The 14,939-nt window shown below is 44.9% G+C and overlaps 1 protein-coding gene across 2 annotated transcripts in view; it reads left to right on the top strand.

Annotated features, from left to right (window-relative positions):
* The first annotated feature begins 9,750 nt into the window (after positions 1–9,750).
* Positions 9,751–14,939, top strand: part of PBX3 (PBX homeobox 3) — a 211,234-nt gene continuing 206,045 nt past the window's right edge. For both annotated transcript variants that reach the window (XM_063082133.1, XM_063082134.1), the window contains exons 1-2: positions 9,751–9,982; positions 10,914–10,987. In XM_063082133.1, coding sequence (XP_062938203.1) covers positions 9,783–9,982; positions 10,914–10,987 — 274 coding nt within the window. In that variant the 5' untranslated portion in view covers positions 9,751–9,782. The remainder of the gene's footprint in view (positions 9,983–10,913; positions 10,988–14,939) is intronic.

Raw genomic sequence — 14,939 nt, 5'->3', positions numbered from 1 at the left:
ACCTTTAAAAACATCTCTCTATGCATACTGTTCAGCAGCTATTTGGATCTTGTCTGAAGTTTTTAGTATGTTTCAAATAAAACTGATTCCTTTGTTTTAAGACAGTGATTTTTTGACACCATATTTATTCATTTATTTAACAAATATTTTCTAAGCATCAATTATATGTTAGGTATTGTTCAGGAAAGAAAGTTGAATGACAAAAGACCTTTTCTTCAAGGGGAAGAGTATGAAGGATACATTCCTGGAAGCTATATTAAAAGATATACATTTACCCTTGTGTGTTGCTGGTGGGAATATAAAATGATACAGCCACTATGGAAAACAGCATAGCCGTGCCTCAAAAAATTAAAAATAGAGTTACCATATGACCTAGCAATTCCATTTCTGGGTATATACTGAAAAGAATACAAAGCAAAAACTTGAACACTTGAACATTCATGTTCATAGCAGCATTATTCACAATAGCCAGACGGTAGAAGCAACCCAGTGTCCATCGATGGACAAATGAATAAACGAAGTGTGATATATACATGCAAATGGAATGTGATAGCCTTAGAGAGGAAAGAAATTCTGATACATGCTACAACATGGATGAACTTTGGAGGGAAATAAGTCAGTCACAAAAGGACAAACACTGACAAGCCGGTCACAAAGCACAAAACCAGTCACAAAAGTAAACAAGCCAGTCATAGCAGGACAAAGCCACACACAAAAGGATCTCGCTTATATGAGGCACCTAGAGTAGTCAAATTCATACAGACAGGAAGTCAAATGGTCCTCACCAGGGGCTGGGGGGAGGCAGGAATGGGCAGTTAGTGTGTAATGGGTGCAGAGTTTCAGTTTTGTAAGACGAAAGAGTTCTGGAGTTAAATGGTGGTGATGGTTGCAAAACAGTGTGAATGGGCTTAATGCCATCGAACTGTACACTTAAAAATTGTTAGAATGCTACATTTTATGTTGTATATATTTTATCACAATTTAAAAAAGGTATACATTTATAGGAACCCAAGTGATCCTGGGGACTCAAAAAGGGAAACTTTTCTTCTTCTGGGGGTTAAAAGAGCTTTCTTGAGGAGACACTTGAGAAGGGAGCCAATATGTATGATGGAAAGGGCCAGAATTCCTGAGTGTCAATTCCTCTCTGTACTTAGTAGTGGCGTGACCTTGGACAAGTGACACTACCCTTTTAGAGGAATGAGGATGCCGAACTGGATGATTTATTTGAATCCCAGTTTATTTACCAGCCACGTGACCTTGATCAAGTTATTGCACAACTTTATAAGTTTCGTTTTTCTCTTGCTATTAATGGGCAGGTTAATGTCCACATCATAGGGTGGTTGTATAGGTTCGTTAGATAGAGTGTGAGAAACTGTTAGCACAGTGCCTGCCACAAACTAAGTGCTCAGTTATCAGTTCTTTCTATTTTCTGAACCTTTTCTATAAAATGGGGTTAATAAAGGATACTTCAAAAAGTTTATGGAAAAATAGAATTAAAAGATAATGTGACTCTTTCCATGAACTTTTTGAAGTACCCTTGTAGGACTTGTCTTAAAACTTTTGAGTTATGTTGAGGCTCAATTGAGACAGTGTGTGTGGAGGAGCTTGTCCGGAGGTTAGACAGCACGACTGAAGACGGGTAGGATTTGGGTGCGCGTTCCTGTCGGAGGGAAGAGCAGGAGCAAAAGGTGGGAGGCCAAAAGATGTGGGGGCATTAGGGGTGACTATAACGTTGAGTGTATGAAAGGGATTAGTGGGAAATTAGGCTGGAGAGACAGAGCTGGGATACTTCATGGAGGGTCTTGAAGACCCAGCTAAGAAGCTCATTGCAGAGGCAGATTCCGTGGAATGTTAAGAGGGACAGAGAGGGCACACGTCATGCCATGATTTGATGTGGCATTAAGAATGAAATTTGGAGGATGTGTTAGGTTACCTTCAAGATGGCCTCTAATGATCCTCCTTTCCTGATATCCGTGCCCTTGAGAGTCATCTGGATCTAGTGACTTGCTTCTAATAAGAAAAACATAGCAAAAGGAATAGGATGGCCCTTCTGAGATTAAGTTACAAAAACACTGACTTTTGTTTTGCTTGCCCTATCTTCCTCTCTGGTTTCCTCCCTCTGTTGGAAGGCCCCTGCCCTATGGAGAGGCCCGGGGGTGAAGAAACTGATATCCCTGGCCAACAGTCATCAAGCACCTGAGGTCTGCCAACAGCCACGTGAGTGAGCTGGGAAGTGGATTTTCCCTGAGGCATGCCTCGAGATGACTGCAGCCCCAGCTGTTGCCTTGATGGCAGCCTTGTGAGAGGCCCTAAGCCAGAGGCACCCCGCTAAACCGAGTCCAAATTCCAAACACACAAACTGTGAGATAACAAATATTTGCTATTTTAAGGAGTAAGTTTCGGGATAGTTTATTACACAGCAATAGATAACTAATGTAGAGGGGAATATGATGAGTTTGAAGCACGGGTGGGCTGCACTGGTGAGGTCCAGTCATCATGGAAGCTGTTGGAACTCTGTGAAATGGGGAGGTAGGAGCTGGAGCTAAAGCTTCAGGACTAGATTGCTGAGGGTGATAGGGCAGAAAAAGAAGAGAAGAGAAAGAAAAGAGGAATAGGAAGATGAGGGGAGAGGATAAAGAGAAGATAGAGCATAGTGAAAAGGAAGGGAAGGGAGACAAAAGAAAGAGGAGGAGAGAGACAGAGGATAAAGTAGAGGGCAGAGGACTGAGGACTGAGCTTTGAGATGTGCAGGACTGGGAAGTAAAGATCAGACACTTACCTTTTAGAACACACTGTCGTACGCATTAGTATGCTTGGTTTTCAAAATGGCTCAGGGTGGAGGGTCTTATTATTACTGTTGCCATTTATAGATGAGAAAGCTAAGAGGTTAAGTTACCTGACCAAGGCCAAGTAGCCCATCAGTGGTGGAGCCAGGATTCAAATTCAAGTCTGCCTGATTCAAGATCCAGAGCTGTTAACTATGGGGCTACAGTGCCTACCTACCACAGGGCTCTTTCTTTGTTACACACTAGTTTCCTTACTAGTTAGGATTAGGTTTGGCTGCATATACTAAAAAAGCATATAGCAGAGGCTTAAATAAGATAGAATTTTATTCCTCCCACAGGCAAAGATGGCTGCAGGAGGCAATCAAGGGCTGCTATCATCCCTTGGATGGTGGTTTCATGGTGCCGTCTGGGGCCCAGGCTCTTAAGATTCTGCTTCATTAGCCTAGTGTGCGACCTCCATTCTCGAGGTTATCTCATGGTCTAGGATGACTCCTGGAGCTCCCGCCATCAACTACAGCTTAGGAAGAGGAGGGAAAAAAGGCAAAAAGAACCCCTAGGTCCCTGTAAGTAGGCTTCTCAGAAATCCCATACAATACTTCTATATATATATATATATATATATCTCAAAGGCCAGAACTTAATCACGCAGTTAAACTTAAAGGAACTTCAAGAAAATGGCATTTGTTCTAAGCAGAAAAGTGTGCAGTTAAAAAAATCAATATCCTTATACAAAAGGGAAAGGATGCTGGGGAAGGCAACCAGTTGTCTCTACCACAGTTTCCACTTAATCTCCTACTGTATTGGCAATAAAATCTGAAGTTAGCATTAGACCAATTAAGGGCATGGTGCCCAGCAAGTCAGCCCTTGCTTCAAACGCCTGCCACAAGTTTAGTGTTCCCCAGGCCATGACACTTCTGAACCACTGATTATAAATTGACCTCCTCAGGTTCAATAACTTGCTAGAATGACAAAGAACTCAGGAAAGCACCACACTTATGATTACAGTTTATTTATAAAGGGTATAAATCAGTCAAATGAAGAAGTCAAGGGCAGTGTCTGGGAGGGTCCTAAATACAGCCTTCTCCCAGTGGTGTTAGGGCACATCAGCTCCTGGCACATCAATGTGTTCACCAGCCAGGAAGCTTCACTAGGCTTTGCTGTTCAGAATTTTATTAGGGTTTCATTATGTAGGCCTGATTGACTGAATCATTGGCCTTGTGATGGAACTCAATCTCCAGCTCCCTCTTCCTCCTGGAAGGTTGAGCTGGCTCAGAGCTACATCCCTCTAATCTCGTGGTTGGTCATTCTGGTGACCAGCCACCACTCTGAGTCATCTGTTTAGTACAAACTAGGGTGTGATCACAGGGGCTCATGAATAATAAAGATACTTCTATAACTTGGGAAATCTCAAGGGTTTTATATGTTACTTCCCAAGAACCCAGTGTAAAGACCAGACACATTTTTTATCCTACAACATCTCCCCAATTCTAGGAGTTCCTACCAGTGCCAGGAATTGTGTTAGGCTATTGCATCCATCCATCCGTCCATCCATCCATCCATTCATCCATCTATCTATCTATCTGTTTATAGTGCTAGATCAGGTTTACTGCAAATAACAGAAAACCCAACCAACAGGAATTTTAAAATAGGAGTTGAATTTACTCACAAAACTAGAAATCCATGGGTAAGCAACTGCTGGTTTGATTCAGATGTTCACCAATGTCTGCAGACACCTAGGTTCTCCCCTGTTTATTTTTGTTTTTAATAAATGTTTTATTTTAGGATATTTACAGAAAAAAATGAGAAGCTAATACAGAGTTCCCCAATGCCCCACACTATTTCTCCTATTATTAACATCTTACATTAATATGGTACATTGTTATAATTAATGAACCAGTAGTGATTTTTTTTTTTATTAGCAGAAGTCCATACTGTATTCAGATTTCCTTCGTTTTTACCTAATATCCTTTTTCTGTTACAGGATCCCATCCAGGATACCAGGATAACATTTACATCTAAATGTTATGTCTCCTTAGGCTATTCTTGATTGTGGCAATTTTTTAGACATTCCTTGTTTTTGAGGACCTTTACAGTTTCAAGGAGTACAGGCCAGGTATTTTGTAGAATGTACTTCAATTGGGGTTTGTCTAACATTTTTTCCCATGATTAGACTGGGGTTATGGGTTTTGGGAGGAAAACCATAGAGATAAACCACCAAACCATGCTGATTTTATCCTCATGTTATCATTTCATTATCACAAGATGGCTGCTGCTACCACTTCAGAATCAGGACAGCATTCAAAGATAGAGGCAGAAGAAGGAAGGAGAGAAGAGGCATGTCTGTTTATTTCTTTCTTTTTAAATCAGCAAAGTCACCCCTCCTTTTGACAGGCTCAGAAGGCAGGAAACAGTATGCTCATACTTGACCTTGACCTTGACTGGGTCTGAGCACATTGCCATCAGAATAAAATCGGGCTTCTAACAGCACAGGAGGAGGTGGGCCAATGGATGACAGGCAACCAACTGACCGTGTTGGCCCCAAGTGCCTATTATGTACGAGACTGCACTGTACTAGGTGCTGTGAGGAATCAAAGGACATAAGAGATGGGGCCTTTTATCAAGCTTCCCAGAAATTATGTATTACAATAAATATTCTCTTTTAAGGGCCTCATTATGGAAGGGTGGACTGTTATTTCACTGGTCATTTGGTTACTCAATCAAATCCATCCTCAGAAGATGAACATCAATTGTAAAGACGAGTTCTAAAGAATCATTCCTAAAGCAATGGAGCAATAATGTGTTTTGGGAAAAGCATTTAGTAAGTTTCCTTAAAGTGACAACTTGGAAAGTGTAACTCTTTTTTTAAATGTCTAAGGTGTTTTTTTTTTTTTTTAAAGAAATCAGTCATGTTATAGAGTCATGTTAACAGAGTGAATCTAGAGCAAACCAGGACCATGTAGAATAGTGGTAAATAATGTATTACAGGCATTATATTCTGAGGGAGCTTAGAGCAGATGCAGATCAGTGAAAGCAGACATGGCAGAAAAGCTTCAGAGAGCTGGCTGCCTTTGGTCTTCATTTCTCTCCTCCCCTGCCACGAAATCTGGACTCCTCTAATAGAGTTGTTTATTCTCATTTCATTAAGCACCTAATTACTTATTTCCATTAATTTTCAGTTCTTCTCTTAGGATCTTGTGATTTTTACTTAGTAAATTACTTTTTTAACTTTTTAAATTACTTAAATTACTTTTTTTTTGCAGTGTTTTATAGGGTAGTCTTTGCAGTCACACAGATCAAGATTTGAATTCAAGCTCCAGTACTTACCGGCTTTGCGATCTTGTGCAAGTTCCTTATCCTTTTTAATTTTATTTCTTCTTTAATAATAATCCCAACCAGGTAGGGCTGTTGTGAGACTGTAATAAGATGAATCATGGGAAGCAGAGAACACAGTGCCACCCTAAGAAAGTGCTCAATAATGGCATCTGCTGTGATAATCACCACACTGATGACAGACATGATGGTGATGTTAATATAAACTCACGGAAAGGGATGGCTAAGAAAAAGCCCCTACTTGGTTTTCACCACTTTGTCACCGTTAACTTTACATGAATGTCCACTCACCAAAAGTAAATGACATTTCTCTTGACTTTTTAATAATCACTACCTTAGAAACAGCAAAGATGAATTTAGGTACTTAAGGAGGTTCTATTCTATTATCTGTAAAGGCATCAACCATGTGACTCATTGCTGAGCGGAGATAAGGCAACAACCTACATGAAAAACTGGCATAAGAAATCTTGGAGCATCTGCAATTAGTTGACACTGTTTACTTGGGCTTGGAAACCAATCTAAAAGAATATATGCTTTAAATCAATGGAAGGTGTCCATGAGCCTGTGAGGGAATCCTTGCTAGGACCCTCAGGCTTCTACTGCAACTCATATTAATAATAACGAAAAGAGAAGCCTCCCAAGTAGGTCAATCTAATCCAATCACTTAAAGAAGAATTATGGTATCAAGTTTCCACATCGCCGAATGACCACGGGTTTAGAGGTGTGTATCATAAAATAGCTGCGGGTGCTAGACTTTTAACAAGTTGTTCTATTCCTAATTGCTGGCATTTGCTTAACTGTTTTCTTTAATTCTAATTTATGTTTTTATGTTCCAGTTTGTTTATATAGCCCATAGTTCCCAATTGCCTTTATTTGCTTAAGCGGTTCCTTAATTTTATTTACATTTTTATATATGTTGCTTTGCTTACATAATTCATTGTTTGGAGTGGGCTAGAAATAACCATAAATCCCCATTGCTAATTAGCCTCATCCTCATGACTGATTAGTTAAGATTATGAGCCTAGAAGGAGGGCAGGGAGGAGGCCTAATAGTGAGTCACAGGATCATTGAATTTTAGAGCTGGAAGGAATCTTAGAGCTTAAAGCATTTTTCAGATAGAATTCTGTGGTTTTACATCTTCCACACTGGAGAATTATGAAAGGTTGTCTGCTTGTTCGCTCCTTTATGCAAGAGTGTATAAGAATTTGGTGACAGTTTTGAAAATCATGTTAAGAATAGAGGAAACCCAATCCGTGATGACTATGAGGGGCTTGAAAGAAGAATCAGAAACTTGACACATAAATGGGCTATAGAAGAACAGGGAATATTAATGAACTTGAAGGGGGTTCTTCTTTGGAGGTAAGTTAGCAGAGTGCATTGTTTGGAATTCCCACCTCAGCAGCTGTGCAGTTTGTAAGGATTTTAGCTTGCTTAACTGTAAGCTTAGCTATTAGCTTTACAGTGGGGAGTATTTAAAAGTACACACAACATATGAAAGAAGGAACCTGGAAGGGAGTAGCCTGCTTCATTCCAAGAATCCATCTGGCATTTAAACAACTGCTGTCCTACATTAAACCCTGCAGAGTAAGAACAATTTTTCATATTCTCACGCCCCTATTTTTGGTTTCAGGTAAGACAGTTTACTGAATTTGGGGAAGGAACAAGGAGACTTTTCAGAACCACTTAACCTGAGGACGCATCTAGTGTAAGCTCCATTAATCTAAAATTGGAAAAACGTGTCGGAAGTCTCTGTTTGGGAAATCAGCTTGAGAGCAAGCTCAAGTTTCCACAAGACATAGAAGTCCAGATCCCAAAATAATGTGAGCCTTTAGTCATTTGTAGTACAATGGAAGAAGAGATGTTATAGGTATGAGAATCTATAGCTGGAGTCACCAACATTAAATGACACATGGCGATGGGATAAGTTGACAAGTGAAATTCAGTCTATTCCTAAACAATTTCATCTTTATAATAAAGAGCTCGTTTTTGCAGCTTGGGTACATTGGAGGCATCGAACGGCAAACGCTGCCGAAGGAGTAATCTCCGGATTACCAGGAGTTGCAGAGTGTGTAGTGTTGTAAGTCTTGAAATTAGTCCTGGACTTTAAGCACTTTCCCTTCCCCCAGAACCGCTTCCTTGACACATTTTCTTATGTTCTCATTTCAAGGGAAAGTGCACAGCACTCAGAGCCGCTAGCTCAGACTTCAAACATGCGAGACAACAGAAACCCACCTTAACTGGTCACCCCTTGAGGGACAGTGCGAGGTCCCAGCGTTGGCGCCAACTCCGACCAGCGCCCTGTCAGTTACTATGGCGACCGAGGGAGGGGCGGGGCCGCCACTCGCTCCTTCCCAGCCTCCGCCCAGGACCTTTCGAACGCTCCAATTGGGACAGCTTTTCTTGCCTCTGTCCCGCCCCGTTTGGCTCCAAGAGCGATACGATTAGCCAGGACGGGCCCAGAGGGTACCACCTCCTGACGGGAAGAGCGGGAAAGTGTACCAGGGGCGTGAAAGTGTCCGAGGCGTGAAGCTCACGGGCGCAGCGTGGGAGCACACGGTTGGCTTTGGAGCGAGTTGCCCTCTGCCCCGTACACATACATCCACACCCATCACTGCTCACTATAGGGCGCAGGAACTAGTGTGCGGTCACAACGTTTGCCGGCCGAGGCGGCCCATCCCGGGGAGGCGCGAGGATCCAGCGGCCGGCTCTTGGGCGCCGGGGATCAGAGGACAGAGGGGACGGGCCGAGCCCCGAGGGCGGTGCCAGCGGTGGCGGCGGGAGGTGCAAGGGCCAATGAGCGCGCGCACCGCCCCCGGGGGTGGGGCGTGCGGAGCGCTCCCCCGCCCTCCCGCTCGCCCCCGCCCCTCCCCCCAGGCGCCGGGGCCGCAGTGAGTGAGTGGCACTGGCAGCCTGTCAATCCCTCAGCCGAGCGGCCTTCGAGCCCGTTTCGCGGCGGCTGCTGGCTGGGTGCGCGGCTCCGGCAGTGGCGGCAGCGACTTCTCCCGCCCCATCAATCTGCTGTCCGCCCGCCGCACGGCCCACTTGGGCCCTCCATCAGGATCGGCGCCCCCGCCGCTCCGGCCCGCCAGCTCCCAAACTTTCCTCCTCCGTCCCCCTCGCTCCCCGCGGCCCGCCCGCCGGCCTCCTCCTCCGCCGCCGCCGCTTCCTCCCCCGGAGCCGCCGGGGCTCGGATCCCGCCCGGCCGAGGCGGCGGAGGCGGCGGCGGCGGCCGAGGGAGGGGAGTGCGCAGGCTGGCGCGGGGGGCGGCGGGCGTCCCGGCAACTCGGCCGGCACTGAAGAGCAAGTTGCGCGGGGCCGCCCGGCGGGGCGCGCGGCGGCGAGGAGGCGGTGCGGCGGCCGCGTGAGGGCAGCGGGTGTCGCTGCCTCCGCCTCTGCCACCGCCGCGGAGCCCGGCGCTTCCGCCCGGCGCTTCTCTCCAGCCTCGGCGGCGGCGGAAGCCAAAGCCGGGAGCCGGTCCGCACCGCCTCAGCCGCGGGCCTCGCCGGCCCGGCCGCCCCCTCCCCGCGCGGGCGGGGAGCGCGCGGCCGTCTCCCCCTCCCCCTCCCCCTCTTTCTTCTCCTCCCTCGTCGCCGCCGCCGCCGCCGCCGCCGCCGCCGCCTCAGCCTTCGCCTCAGCCGCCGCCCGCTCCCGCCCGCGCGCGGCGGGATGGACGATCAATCCAGGATGCTGCAGACTCTGGCCGGGGTGAACCTGGCCGGCCACTCGGTGCAGGGGGGCATGGCCCTGCCGCCTCCCCCGCACGGCCACGAAGGGGCGGACGGCGACGGCAGGAAGCAGGACATCGGCGACATCCTCCACCAGATCATGACCATCACCGACCAGAGCTTGGACGAGGCGCAAGCAAAGTTGGTGTCGTCTCATTAAGCATCTTTTGTGTGTGTGCGGGAGCCGGGCCCGCGGCCGAGTCGGGGCCCGGGTTGGCGCCCGGGGCAGGGGCCTCAGCCCCCGGCGGGGAACTTTCTCTGAAAACCGGCTGCCCGCTCGGGCCTCGGGGGGACTTGCCCGCGTCCCCTGACGCAGGTGGGAGTCGGCAAAGTTGCTCTGTGGGCTCGGACGGACTTGGTGCCGCGCGGGTCTTGTGGTTTCCTTTTCTCCCCGTCCGGCCCTCTCGCAGCCCGGCCCCCTCTCACGGGTTTAAAGCTCCTGCCCGGTCCCCCCGTGCGCGCCGCCCCGACCGGGCCCCGGGCCGCGCTGGAAGGAAGTGCAACTTTCTCCTCGGGCCCGGAGTCCCGGCGCCCGCTCCCCTTGGCCGCGGGACCTCGTCGTGCGGGCGGCCACCCCGGACCGGCGCAGGGCGATGGGCGGTTCCCTGGCGGGTCCGGGTGCGGGCGGCCAAGTTCTCCGGGAGGGAGGGCCGCCTCGCAAACTTTGCCGAGCTGTCACCCCCACGCTGGCCGCCGTCGGCCGGCCGCGCCGCGCCGCCCCCTCTCCCCTGCGGAGGGCGGACGCTGAAGCCCCTCCGCGTCGGCCTGCTCCCCCGGGTCGCCGCCGCCTGGCCCCCGAGCGAGGCTCCCCGCGCGGGTCCGCGCCTGCGGTCGCCGAGGCTGCTGCCTGCCGGGCAGATGGGTCGCGTTTCGCTCCGGCTGTAGAATTCGCCGCCGTAGCTTGGCGGCTGTTGTGAATTAGTCAACTTGAGTTTTTGTTGACTTCCCATGGTTCAAAAGAGCTTTCCAAAATAGGGGGCCGGAATGAAATCTTGGGTCTAACTTAAAGGAAGGCGCCATATTATTCCATAGGTGATGCTAATACCTTTGTGTTTTGCTATTTGTTTTTTAGGAAACATGCCCTGAACTGTCACCGAATGAAACCCGCGCTCTTCAGCGTCCTGTGTGAGATCAAAGAGAAAACAGGTAAGAGACGCTGCGCCCCGCAGTGGGCCTGGAGACCCTCGAGGTGGGGTCGGAGCTACTCCTTAGACTCTCCAGTTGAGAGCTGCTGCTTTTGGGCACCGCCATCTTTGATCATTCTCTTCTTCCCACGTCCTCATCTTGGGAAAAAACTGTAATAAATCTGGACTCGCTTTCTCAGTTCCGCTCCTGGTGTAAAATGAAGTGTATGTGCGGACGGGGCTGGTCGCTGTCTCAAGGCGGCTGCCCCTGGCTGCAGGCGGGGATGGGTCCCGAAGCACCAGCTGCTCTCTCCTTTCGCCTTACGTGTGTCAGTTTTTAAAAGGAGCAACGAGAGACTGGATGCCAGGGACCGAGGACCCGGGAGAAGCATCGTCCGAACTTTGTTTTACTTAGACAGCCTTAAGCTTCAGTTCCGCATATAGAAGAATAGATGCGGTTGAACAGACCCCAATAGCATGTGGGTCTGTTTAAATTAGTGTTTTAGGTGGGAAGACTTCTTTTAAGAATCGAGGAAGGGTGATGATGTGTTTAGGCATGTACAGTTTATTACGTCTCTTCATATTTTTATTAAGTTTTATATCTTGAAGTAATTACGCTTGTAACTGTGCTTCATATATAAAGTAGAAAAAGGTCCACAGATGCAGGTTAAGCAATTCTGAAGTGTTTAAGGCAGGGAATATATAAGGCAGGTTTTACAGAAGCGCTGGAATGAAAACTACAGGTGCATACTAGGCAAATTTTGGGCAATTAATTTCAATTTAACTTTTTTTAATTGGAGATATTTTAGTCTTGAGGTGATAGTAATGGCTCAAGTGGAAGTAGAGATTAGACATTTAATTTAGATGTTACAGTTTGTGTTTGGCATTATCATTATCAAATGCATTAAATAAGCTTTACTTTTTTTTTGCTGTGTGTTGAATTTAAAAGCTGCTATTTTTGAAGTTGAGGCAAATGAGAAAAAGTTAAAGTACAGGATATAACAATATCCAAGTGAAACTCTTTAAAAGGTTAAATGTGGTTGTGTTTAAGTTGAGTGTACAAATAATAGGGCACTGCATATAATTGTTAGGTTGATAGGAGAGTTGCCCTCCTCTTAAACAGATTTTTCACTCTGCAATACTATTCCGATCCTAAAAGTAACCAGAAAAACATGGTGGGTTATTGCTGTCTAATAAATATATGTACTAAACCATAATTACCAGCAAGTATTAAGAGAGCCTAAAAAGTACTTTTCCTGCTTTTCATTCACATATATGGATGGTTTCTTAATGTTGAGGGATTTTTAAAAAGATGTCTTTTACATTTTGGAAACCACAGGCATTTTAAATTACTAACTTTTATTTTGTGCTGATTTTTAGCTACCTTTAGAAAGCATTGTGGTTTAAAACAGTAGATTATTTTTATCTGACTATAAGACACCCAGCATTAGGTCTTGAAGATTCTTAGTTTAGAAGCCTAAAACTGTATAATTCTCAGTAAATTATGTTGCTTAATGTCTAAGGGTTTCCTTGCTATCAGGGCTCCACTTCAGTTTCTGCTGACATCTAAAGCACTGGGGTATTGACTGTGTTGTGAATATTAAGATTGATTCAACTTTATACAACATTATATTACTAGGGAGAGGGGATTGATACTCATCTCCTTTCATCCCCTTCTCATGACTTTTTTTTTTTTTTAAGTTTGGCCTAGCCAGCTTGAGAACCAAATCCAGCAAACTGCTTTTCATGTTTAGACATTTAGCAGCAGACAGGATTCAGTTAGGAAGCATAAGTTCTCCAGTTGCTTATTTGCACAGGACTTAGTTACACCATTCTGAAAGGAAAGTATAGTCAACTACGTGTCAAAGGTGAGTTAGGAAAAAGAAACAAGTCTTTTCAGAGTCTGGGATTACGGCAGGGAGACCTTTGATAGGACTATTGCTGTTTAAGAAGTAAGAGGTAGCTGACAAAATACATTTTTGTGTTTTGAAAATTGTTTCAGGGGCTTTCAGTGATAACTTGTAAATTAAATCCTCTTTTTGTGCTTTGGTCAGTGGATCCAAGTTTGCACGTTATCTCTTTCGTAAAAAGCCAACAGCCGACAAAGAGTAAAGGTGGCTGTCTGGGCAGAGGCATCTTCCTGCCAGCCTCTCTAAACTGGAGAGGGATGTGATTTAACTACTGAGTGATTGATGGGAGTGAAGCTCTTTTTCTCCTCCTTTCTCCCCTACTACCCTTAGCTCCACCTCACCCTCCAAAACTAGTCTTAGAATGAGACAGGAACGCTGGGCGCAGAATCCTCAATTTGAAATAAAACAGCTTTGTAGACAGACACGAGTGTTACCAAAGCAAAGAAAGCAGGGCAGCAAATTCCAGGCACCACCCCCCCATCTGCTTCCTAGTCATGCTTTGGAGACATAAACTTATAAAATAATCATTGTAGAGTATATATTTTTTGCATAGTGCTTTTTCTTTAAGTCATTTTTCTTAGTCTAATGATGTGCTACCCAAAGATTAATTCTTTATAATGTAGAGAAAGTTTACCTAGTCATTTCTGAATAGAAATCAGGAATATTATGTGCTGACTCTATTCTGCATAATGGAGGGGTAGAGAGTTGATGAGTGTAGGGGTTGGGGGTGACCTCTCACTTCAGTGGATAATGTCATTTCAGTTGTGCTTTTCTTCTAAAATAAGACAAAATTATTTTAAAAAATTCCATGTGTTTGTAGATCTGCCTGTAGATTTTGAGGTTTCTGATCAGGCAGTGAATACTGCCAGTTCTAATGCACAAGAGGGTTTAGTTTCGAAAACATCTTTTTTTACCCCCTACTATATATGAAAAGGCATTTTTCACTTCTGACAGATAAATGGGTAATCTACTACAATTATATTATTTTCTTGTTCATAAGTAAGGAAAAGTATACTTTTTTACTATAAGATACCTGCTTTTTCTTGAAAAATGTATTCTTTTGTAAAATTTATCATATAGTTATTTTTGGGCAGAAATATCTCTCATTGTTGAGTTGTAATATTTATGCATTTTGAAAGCAAACTGAAAAGCTATAGGCTTTAAAATCAAGATATTTGTCCACTTTAAACTAAGTAAGCAACCAGAGAGATAATTGTTGATATGTTAAGATTTTTCTCCTGCTTTTTAAAGCCATATTCTACTGTCTATCTCTTGTTAAATATCCCTGATGACAGGAGATTTGCTCATCCACATACTTTTTTGGGTGTGTTTCCTCACCTCTTTTTGACCACTTTAATCTTGATTTTTGAGGTGCTTTCTTTTATAAAGATTCCATCTTCACAAATCTGCCTTTTTCCCCAAAGCTCTTAATTATGAAAGTTTGAATGAAGGAAATGGTTCTTTTTCAAGAAAATTTATTTTTTTAATGAAAATCCAATATTTTAGTGTATAATTTGAATCATATTATTGTGAAACAATGTTGCGTATTAAAAAAAATCAACACAACCTTTTCGTTTTTGTAATGTAGGTTAAAATACTCCGTGTTGATGGCTGCCAACCAAACTCTGATTTATAGCCACCACAAACCCTAAATAGCATTCATTTACTAGTAATGTCTAATGGCATACATGATGGGTTTGCCAGATTTGTAGCCTTTGTGAGGCTTATAAGCAGGACTGACTTGGGAAGATCATAAAACTTAATGAACTTCTCTACTGCAGGAGGTGTCCGCAGGGGAAGAGAAAGGCCTGCTTGGCTGGATTGGGCTGTTTGAAGTATTTTTTATGTTTAAGGAGAAGAAGAAAATGACTATTAAAAATTCTTTACTTTTAAAGGAACTCTCCCTGAAAAGAGTCCCAAGAATTTTAGATCTCAAAACTAGATCAAGAATATAGCTTGCAAGTGAGTTTTTATGTGCATTTAATATATGATCTGAGATTAAGCCTTTTATCTTTATTCCTATAAGTGTGACTGGCTTTCAAAGGGACAGTACAGTACTCTCAG

Source organism: Cynocephalus volans, chromosome 17 (assembly GCF_027409185.1).
Source record: "Cynocephalus volans isolate mCynVol1 chromosome 17, mCynVol1.pri, whole genome shotgun sequence".
NCBI lineage: Eukaryota > Metazoa > Chordata > Mammalia > Dermoptera > Cynocephalidae > Cynocephalus > Cynocephalus volans.
Note: the sequence above shows the minus strand (reverse complement) of the source record. Positions and strands in the feature narration are given on the sequence as shown.